The 10,965-nt window shown below is 34.5% G+C and overlaps 2 protein-coding genes across 6 annotated transcripts; one reads left to right on the top strand and one right to left on the bottom strand.

Moving 5' to 3' along the window:
• Positions 1-2,898: 2,898 nt before the first annotated feature.
• Positions 2,899-5,197, top strand: LOC111919673 (uncharacterized). Of its 5 annotated transcripts, none has more exons than XM_023915249.3 (5): positions 2,899-3,329; positions 4,138-4,222; positions 4,564-4,619; positions 4,714-4,762; positions 4,857-5,197. In XM_023915249.3, exons 2-5 carry the CDS (start codon positions 4,178-4,180, stop codon positions 5,067-5,069), a joined length of 363 nt encoding a protein of 120 aa, XP_023771017.1. In that variant the 5' UTR covers positions 2,899-3,329; positions 4,138-4,177; the 3' UTR covers positions 5,070-5,197. The 5 variants fall into 5 exon arrangements, with proteins under 5 accessions (XP_023771017.1, XP_023771016.1, XP_042753553.1 ...); XM_023915248.3 differs by having other exon boundaries at positions 2,899-4,030; XM_042897619.2 differs by having other exon boundaries at positions 3,399-4,222; positions 4,857-5,196.
• Positions 5,198-8,787: 3,590 nt separating this feature from the next.
• On the bottom strand, positions 8,788-9,551 carry LOC111919674 (wound-induced protein 1). Its single transcript, XM_023915250.2, has one exon. The coding sequence runs from the start codon at positions 9,318-9,320 to the stop codon at positions 8,994-8,996; it is 327 nt and encodes a 108-aa protein (XP_023771018.1). The 5' UTR covers positions 9,321-9,551; the 3' UTR covers positions 8,788-8,993.
• Between the last annotated feature and the right edge of the window lie 1,414 nt (positions 9,552-10,965).

The following is a 10,965-nucleotide window of genomic DNA, read 5'->3' as shown; positions in this document are numbered from 1 at the left end:
ATGGGAGGGTGTCAACGGAGATACAAAGGGCAACGATGGCAACAGATATGGTGGCACTTGCTGGAGGTGAAATGTCTGGAGAAGGATTTCAGGTGGCCAAAGTGTACTGAGAGGGAAAAGGGATCGGATGGGAATCCAAATTTAGAGAGGGTAGAGACGTCGAAGGAGGGATGAGAAACATCAACTATCATCCGCCTCCTATTCCCTAACCAGATGGAGCTCTGATTTCTTCTTTGTTTTCCCAAAAAACAAACAAGGTTTTGATAGCGGGCAAAATGGGAAAATGGTTATCAACTTAGCATGGCGGCAAATTTGGCGCCCATATTTCCACCCCATATTTTCAGTTTGTTTTCATATATTTGATTTTTCTTTTTTCAAAATTGTGGAATATCTCAAAAAATATTAGAATTTCATATTCTTTGTTAATTTAAATTCTTGATATATGATATATTTTTTACAATTTTAGATACATATTTATGATTTTTTTTATAAGATAACTTTTAGTAGCATTAATTTTTAATTAAATTCCCACCCACCCCTACCTTTACCCACCCACCCCCACCTTTACGTTCATAACCTACCCTATCCATTATCCCTAATCTTAATCCTAAGGCTTAGGGTTCAAGAAATATGGATCATCGCTTATGCTTATTACTCATATCTTATGGCTTATGTCTTATGGATTATGACTTATAGATTATAGCTTGTGGATTATAGAAAATGGCTTATGGCTTAAGGATTAAGGGTTATAACTTAAGGGTTATGGTGTATGTCATCCATGGGTATTACCATACTACCACATTGATCCATGACCCATATGTCATCCATGGGTATTACCATGACACTATAATCAAATATCACATTGACCAATGACACATATGTCATCCATGGGTATTACCATGACACTATAAGCAACTACCACATTAACCAATGATCCATATGTAATCTATAGGTATTACCATGCCACTATAACCAACTACCACATTGACCCATCACCTATATGGCATCCATGGGTATTACCATACTACCACATTAACGTATGACCCATATGTCATCCATGGATATTACCAAGACACTATAATCAACTACCACATTGATCCATGACCCATATGTCATCCATGGGTATTACCATGTCACCATAAGCAACTACCACATTGAACAATGACCCATATGTCATCCATGGGTATTACCATGACACTAAAAGCAACTAGCACATTGACCAATGAGACATATGTCATCCATGGGTATTAGTATGACACTATAACCAACTACCACATTGAACAGTGACCCATATGTCATCCATGGGTATTACCATGACACTATAACCAACTAGCACATTGACCCATGACCCACATGTATGACACTATAATCAACTACCATACTGATCCATGACCCATATGTCATCCATGGATGTTACCATGACACTATAAGAAACTACCACATTGACTAATGACTCATATGTCATCCATGAGTATTACCATGACACTATAAGCAACTATCACATTGACCAATGATCAATCACCTATATGTCATCCATGGATATTACCATACTACCACATTGACCCATGACCTATATGTCATCCATGGGTATTACCATACTACCACATCGAACCATGACCCATATGTCATCAATGAGTATTACCATGACACTATAACCAACTACCACATGACCCATGACTCGTATGTTATCCATGGGTATTACCATGACACTATAATCAACTACTACATTGACCCATGACCCATATGTCATCCATGGGTATTACCATAACACTATAAGAAACTACCACATTGAATAATGACCTATATGTTATCCATGGGTATTACCATGACACTATAACCAACTACCACATGACCCATAACTCGTATATCATCCATGGGTGTTACCATGACAATATAAGCAACGACCACATGACCCATGACCCATATGTCATCCATGGATATTACCATGACACTATAAGCAACAACCACATTGACCAATGATCCATATGTTATCCATATGTATTACCATGACACTATAACCAACTAACACATTGACCCATCACCTATATGGCATCCATGGGTATTACCACACTACCACATTGACCTATGACCCATATGTCCATCCATTGGTATTACCATGACACTATAATCAACCACCACATTGACCAATGACCCATATGTCATCCATGGGTATTACCATAACACTACAAGAAACTACCACATTGACTAATGACCCATATGTCATCCATAGGTATTACCATGACACTATAACTAACTACCACATGAACCATGACCTATATGTCATCCATGGGCATTACCATGACACTATAACCAACTACCACATGACCCATGACCTATATGTCATCCATGGGTGTTACCACGACACTATAAGCAACTACCACATGACCCATGACCCATATGTCATCCATGGGTTTTACCATGACATTATAAGCAACTACCATATTGACCCATGATCCATATGTCATCCATGAGTATTACCATGATACTATAAACAACTACCATATGGACCAATGACCCATATGTCATCCATAGGTATTACCATGACATTATAACCAACTACCACATTGACCCATCACTTATATGTCATCCATGGGTATTACCATATTGACCCATGACCCATCATAACATAGAAATTGCAAGATGAGCCAACTATATTCAATTTGTAAAATACCCTTACTTATAAACCTGATCCAACTCAACGTCAAGAACGTGGGTAATTCCTGCTAGTTTATATTAAATATATATCAAAGTTTGTATTAAAGTTATATATATATATATATATATATATATATATATATATATATATATATATTTAATTTAATTTTTAATAAAAGGATGAAAAAGGAGATCTTATATATAAATCCCAAATTGTAAACATAGAAACGAAACCTTATTCCGCCTCCTTTTTCGTAGAGCGGGAAAACGAAATTCTCCCAATTTAAGTTTTTAATCTATTTTTTAGGGTTTGCTTGTGCAGATTAGAAGTTAGAACCATGTATTCGATCCACCACTTCTTGCTTCAACTTCAGTTCAGACTTCAATGTCGCCCTTAAATCTAAATCTCTCAGTCTTATACTCGATGGTGATCTTAGTTTTACCTCTATCCAACGGTCGCCTCCCATCGTAGGTCCACCTCTTGTAATCGTCATAGGCCAATAGCCTCCGCTTGTCGCTTGACGATTGCCTTCTATCTCAGCCTCCGCCTACCGCCGCTTACCTCCTTATGAGACTCCTAAAGGACGTCGTTCACCGCCGAACCCGCCGCTAGAGCAGACCTTGAATCCTCTGTCGCCGACTCCTTCGTTGTCTAATCTTCCGAAGTTGTCTAGGTTAGCTTACCGTTCTAATCTGTTGTTGTCTCATGGCTCAATTGTTAGGCTTCATGTTTTGTTGCATAGTTATCTAGATCGCTCAAAGAGGCCCGAACCCCTACCCAATCGAAACCGGGGACGTTCACATCGCTATCTCGGTTCATCCCGGTACAACAAATCAATCGACCTGGAAACGTGAATTTGAGTCTTCTGTTCGCTATTCAGAACATCGTTTTCCTGATTGAATTGATGAACCAACAACAATTGAAACGCGAATTGAATGGTTGGGATCGGTGATTGAATAGTGAGTCGTAACTTTTATTAATCGATGTTTCAGAAAAGTCCAATTTGTCTCCTCGATTTCTTCCAATGACTTTTGTGTTCTGCCGATAATCTTTTTATACAATCATGTCGACATGCAGGTATGCTACTTCAATCATCCTAATTTCATCTATCACCTCCGATTTCTATCTTTCTTCTTCTACTCTTTTTGTGGTTGCCGATTATGGCATTTGGTAGGAAAAACATTTATCAATCTAGACCTAATCAATCTGGTAGTGAGACAGAAGTTACCAATATTAGTGAAACACAAAACTTCATTCATATCATTTGGTAATCAATTATGTTACTGTCTTTGTCTTTGTATTGATTGATCATGTATTCTGAGCATGTATTCTGGAAAATCAAGTATGTTTACTGGTTTTGGCTTAATCAATTGGGTACAAAACTTCATTCCTATAATTTAGTAATCAATTATGTGCAATGGTTAAACCTAATTTTAATCTTTGTTGATTTTGCTGAGTTATATTTGCTTGCTATTGACTAGGTATGAGAAGGGAGCTGGCATTTCAGGAGAGTAGATCTTTATGATTATATTCTTGAGCATCCAACCATATCTCGATTTCATGTTGGTAAGCATTAGCTTTTATCTTCCCTGATACAACAGATTCATTCACCCTGCAACATGTCTCTTAATCTTTGTGCTTTTCAATCCTCTATTAAGAAATCATTACGATCTTGATAATGTCTTTAACATTAGGATTTCAACTTAGTCACATACCTTTTTCTCTACTAGCTCTCCACTTCAACAAATTTGGTGGTGCTTTCATGTATGATCTTATTAGTACACATGGAACATTCATAAACAAGAACCAGATACTTAAACTTTCATTTCAACTTTATACATCAATACAAATAACTATTGTATGATGGGCATTATAATCTTTATATTTTATCCCTTTACACTAATTAGGTGAATAAAAAGGTGTATATGGAGCTCCATGTTGGTGATGTTCTTCGATTTGGCCAGTAAGTTCTTGCATTTGTATGTTATTCTTTTATCGTTTTGTGTCATTCATTTGAATTTAACAAGTATTCTTGCTTTTGTTTTCTTTACGTACAGTTCAACTAGGTTGTACATATTTCAAGGACCAACTGACTTAATGCCTCTGGTAAGGCCCTTCAACTATCTCATTAACTTGAAGCCTATTTTATTTTCATATGATGCCATAGAAGTTCATAACTGTTTCTTGTTTGTTGTAAAAGGAAAAAGACATGCAAAGTGTTAAAAATCTTAAAATTCGACAAGAGAATCGTAACATGGAAGCTACACTTCTACACGCAAAAAGAGAAGCACCACTTGCGGATGGTATTTCATGGGGCATGGATGAGGATGTGGTTGAAGAAAATAAGGTTTCTAGTTTTTTTTTGTTTTTTTTAATAGAAAATAGATCTATAGATTTTTTATGTCTAGTTTAGTTACATCATATGTGGGAAAGTAGTAGATCATGGAGTGTTGATATTTCCATGTAATAAATATTTTTGTTTTGTTTTATGATATAAATCTTATTCAATTTTTTAATATTTTTCTGTTTATAAATTCGTACAAAATAATTAGGAATTAATTTATAAATTAGTTATCCATCTGTAGCTGTCTAGCTTTGCAACGAAAATATTCATACAAAATTGTCTATGGATTGTGCTATGGAAACGTGGCAATAGAATTTGTTACGGAAGCATGTCTACGTAATTTGCTATGGAATCTTTGTTATGGAATCTACTACAGATTATAGACCATGGATTTTGCTATGGAACCAAAACCACAGATTTATCTAGGGAGTGATCACAATGGATTTAGCTAGGGAATCATCACCACATATTTAGCTAGGGAGTCATCACCACAGATTCTGCTAGAGATTCATCACCACGAATTTTACTATGGATTGAATACAACGAAATTTTTGATGAAATAACTACCACGGAATCCTACTACGGAATACCATCCACAACGGATTTCATTATGTTGTCACATTTGCAACGGAATTATTGTTTCCGTTGCAACACCTTCGCTACGAGGTTTTTTGGGACGGAACTGTTCAATTGCAAATTCCATAGCTATTCGTTTTTTGCAACATAGTTTCATCTTTTTGCAACGGATTCCTTCCTTAGCAAAATCGTGTTTTTCTTGTAGTGGATGTGGTTGGTGGCACCTGAGTCAATGACCCACTTACCCTTTTCACCAAGGTTACATGCCATGTTTGCAACAGGTTGTCTTACTTCTTTTGCTGCTCATGCCTTGCCTTCAAAGAACTTTGCAAATTGTTGGTACTATTCTTCACTTAACCCTGGAATGAGACTAGTTTCGCCTTCAACACATGCAACTCTTGGTTTGGATTGTTTCCCTTTCCCGGGCCACCACTCTGGATACCCAATTCTCTTGAAACAACCATCTGTGTTGTGTCCATCTTTACCACAAAAGTTACAATGTTCAATTGGATCACCAACATTGCGTTTCCCGTCTCTTCGCTCGAACTTGTTTAGTTGTTTCTGATCCCTTTTCGCTAGAACAAAGCTTGAAACGCAGTGACATCTGTTGTTCTCTTGGCCTTAGACACAACCCTTTGTTGTTCATCATCTGCCACCATATGGTAAGCAATCCCTAGACTTGTGTCGGTTGCATAGCAAGGATTTGAGTCTTAATGAATCCAAACTCAACATCTAATCCCAACAAAAACTCATAGAGTCTCTCAGTATCCTTTTGTTCTCCGAGCCTCTTACCGATCCCACGAGTACAACTATTGCAGTCACACGTGGGTGTTGGAAAAGCATATTGGATTTCGTCCCATAGCCCTCACAATTTTGTCTAATAGGCCGAGACAGATAACCCTTCTTTCTTGATGGTGCTAAGTGATTACTTCACTTCATATGCTCTAGAGTCATTCCTCTTTCCAAGTCGTTCTTTTAAATCTTCCCATATCTCTCTTGAGCGTCGTTGCATACTCCACGCTCGTTCTGATTTCTTTCTCCATGACAGTGTTTAACTACCCTTTGATCATGGTGTCACACCTCATCCAACCCATGTAATCCTTTGAATTAGGTGCAGGTTTCTTGATTGACCCACCAATGAAGCCAATCTGGTTCTTGGCGAACATGAAATTCAACATTTCCTATGACCAATCCATGTAGTTTGCATCTGTAAGCACATCATTAACATGCATTTGCCTTGGATAATCTGAGGCATGGAGGTAATAATATGAGTTGTGATCAGAAGCACCACCGTTACTCCCTGCATCATCTTTGTTTTCTTTCTCTCCAGGCATGATTGCCTCTTTCGAGTTTTAATTTAACACCGCTCTGATACCATATCAAAATTGATCACTCGAAAAAGTATTTTTCTTTCATACGTTTAGGGACAGAGAAAATGAAATATAAATACAAGAGGGAACAAAATAACTAAGGAAACATGGAGAAGATTGACCTATGATTAAGGGGCAAAATAGGAAATGATATCTATGGAGAAAATAGAGAAAATCAAGGTCAGTACAAAAAAACATATCCAAAGATCATGGAAGAAACTCCAATTGATCTTTTCCATTAGAGCCTGATACCACTTTGTTATAATAATGATACAACACAAAGAAAAAAAAAGTAGAGAAGAAGAAGAAAGAAAGATAGTAACAACTGAAATTTTATTGCTTCCGTGAAAATAAAACAAAAACATATCACAAGAAGCCTAACTAGAATTTTGAAAAGAGTTGGAAGCCATTGATGCGTTGAACTACTTTGTGGTCAATCTTGACAACTTCTTTCTATTGACATAATGGTCCCTGTACTTTTATTTAATGTTACATTTTTCTATATTAGTCGTTGATAGTTACTTTGTCTTCTAGGATCATACAATATATTGAAAAGAAAATTGGTAATCGATACCATTTAAACAACCCATGTCAATCTGTCTCAATGTCTATATATGAGACCAATTAGAGAACATTAATAATATTTTTAATTTGTGTATGTAATTTTACTCCTCAACCACTCCCATTACATGGTTACAATGTATTATGGCTAGTAAAAACGACCATGTCAATCAGTACTTTCTTATTTCTTTTCTTTTTTACCAATATTTTTAATAAAGTGATTCAATCATTACTTTCTTATTTCTTTTCTTTTTTACCAATATTTTTAATAAAGTGATTCGTACACAATAATTCTTCTCCATACATTACAATTTATGTTTTATAGAATTGTACAATACAATATTTTAAAGCACAAATTATTGTGTACCGATCAACCTCATATTTTTATTGTATCACACCGGATTGCTTGGACACTCTTGGTAACTAATGATTCATGGAAGTATATATTTGGAGAAAAGATTAAAAAAAAAGTATGCTACGTTTTGTACATTTGATTTTACTCTTTCATAGTTAAGCTTACTAAGATTATCAGGTTTTATATGCCTTAGGGTCGAGCTTCTTTAGTTAACATTCTTTTGTCGTTTGTGGTATGTTAGATTTGGATTATTCTTGTATATTCTACGAAACATAATGCCATGTACAATTAATGATTCATGGATGTATATGTTTGCAAGATATTATTGAAAAACATTTTGAAATATGCACCCAATTAATGTGTATGAGTGTGGTGCATTGGCAAAAGGGATAATGTTGAAACTTGAAAGCATATCCTCAGAAAAAACTGGCATCCAAACATGAATGAAAGTGAAATAAAGTTATAAAGATTCCAAATCTATTTGCTACATGCATTATTCTCATGTTTAATCCTTTTAGATATTTATTATGTTAAGTCTAAGGTATTCCAAAAAAGGCTCAAAGTTAGATACCTTAACTTAAATTTGTTTAAGAATAATAATATCCTAAAACAAAATCTGATTTTAATATTGTGTTCTTGAGTATGAAAAGTAACATACTACTATAATAATTAAAGAAAGAAGAGAGAATCAGAGAAATCGAATAAAATCAAATAAATCGTTGCTAACATTATTAAATAATCAAAAATCAGCTTCAAGATACATTTTACCACTTGTATACTACAAAAGTTAAAGGGATGCAATTCTTATGGTTGATTTAACGAATACACCTTGATAATGTGTGTAATAACATCCAAGAGCATAGCTTAAAATCCATATCTTGTAGAACTACAAAAATTCGGAAATCAATATAATGCAATTTCATCATAAAACAAACATACGATTTTATATCAACGAAATAGATTGAACACAAATAGGGTAGCATCAACATGATGTATTACACTTATTCTCAAACACAGCTAGCAGAAAATGAAATTGATAACCACATAAACTAGCCGTGAATATCTTACATCCTCTCAGAGGCAGGATACCACGACTTTGATTTGCTCTTATTAACTGATGTTATCCTTATTTTATATTGCTAAAACTAAACCAGGAACAGATTTTCCGATGCGATTAGCGAGGCTACTCTCCCAAACGGAAGGGCAATGTAACGAAGTAACGGAAACAGGTTTGGTAGAGTTAAGGAACCGAGTGACAGTGAGGGAAGTGTTGAAGTATTCCCTAACCTGTGTGATTATCCCATGCGAGTTGACAGTCCAGGCGTGGATCCAGGAGATATCACGGCGTTGATCGCAGCCTTCGACGATGACTGTAGATCCGAAGGCGTCAATCGAAAGAGGCACGAATTCAAAGGAGTCGGTGATTTCTTTATCAGTTCCGGTGAGCAATCGCATCATAAACTGATGAGACGGAGGGCCATGAAACCACCACTCGAGATCAGGAGCTAAGAGTTTGTTTACGACTTGGACGTCACGAGAGCTTAACGCATGGTATAGGGAGAGCACCACGCTCCCGTTGCCGGAATCCTCCAGAGCTTCTTGAAAGTTGGCCAGTTCTGTAAGAGATTAGCCTCGGAAAAGGATGTGACCGGTGATCGGAGGTCGGAAAAGGGGGATGATGGAAGGGTTAGGGAAAGCAGGAGGTTTTATAGGAAAGAAGTAAAGGGCAGTTTGGGAATTTCGTCTAATGTTATTGTTATCATCCCGCTGGTGACTGGTGAGCGTGATCCCGGTCCATTTTGTCAACTTTTAATAATATTTGAACTTTTTTGTTTCTTTTTTCTAAAAGAACTCCATCCGTAATATTTAGTTATTTATTTCTAAAATAAAATTTAAATTTTTAAGAAAACAAAAAAAAGTATAACCATTAAAGTGAAGTTATAATTTTTCTATTCTAATGAATAAATAGTTTTAATCTTTTTTTATTAAATGTCACTCTAATACAACTCATCATTAATATTATGTCATGTGTCATTTAGATATATTAGGTAACTCATTTTAAAATTCAAAATTAGATTTTCTAATTATATGTTAAATTTGAAGTTATAATAACTTTAAAATTTTAATATATCTCTTAATTAATGATTTATTTAAAATAATTGATTAATAGTTATAAATTTTTATTATGAAAGTTTAATTAATTTTATATCTCGTGGTTCCCACGGGTTATAAACTAGTCATTATTTTAATCCCTATTCTAATAAAAGAATAGTTTTAATATCCTTTTGATATGTGTCATCCTATTAGGCCTCCTAATTAATATATATTTTATTCATTTTTTGTCATTTGTCATCATATTAGGCCTCATAATTAATGCATACCACTTGTCAATATATTAATTCTCCATTTTAAATTTCTCACTCTAATTAAATTAAATTAATAACATTAGAATAAAATTAAAATAAAATTGATACAAATTATACGTGATATAATATTTATATATTTATTTAAATTAACGATTCTAATTTTATATAACTAAAAAATATATTTTAATTAATAATTTATTTAAAATAATTAATTAATAATTTTTGAGTTCTCATTAAGAAAGTTTAATTAATTTTGTAACCGGGGTTTCCACGGATTATAAACTAGTATAGATATAAATGAATTCAAATTTACCAACATTAAAAACTTGTAAAACGTCATTTTACAATTTAGTTTACTGTTTTTTTTAAAAATTAACATGAAAATATATGGCAAAAACGTTATCAAGCAATGTCTTGTTTAATAGTGTGAAACAATTATTTTCATATGTATTACCCATCAAAGTGGTATGAGATTTCATGTGTTTTTTTATATGCAATTGAGACAATTTTGCACACAAAATATCATGCTGTTTATTAGTTAATCATATGCAAAAGTATGTTTTCATGCTTACAAGTTACATAATTGGCGTTAAAAGCCTTTAACGCTTCAATAATTGATTTCAGATAAAAATAAACATGAAAAAGTGATATATGATGTTAAGTTGTAATTGTTGAGTAACAATAATGCAACACTTTAAGGTTCTAAACTCCTCACCAGAAGCCCCATTGAGCTGGGA

This window comes from Lactuca sativa, chromosome 8 (genome assembly GCF_002870075.4).
Source record: "Lactuca sativa cultivar Salinas chromosome 8, Lsat_Salinas_v11, whole genome shotgun sequence".
Lineage (NCBI taxonomy): Eukaryota > Viridiplantae > Streptophyta > Magnoliopsida > Asterales > Asteraceae > Lactuca > Lactuca sativa.
Note: the sequence above shows the minus strand (reverse complement) of the source record. Positions and strands in the feature narration are given on the sequence as shown.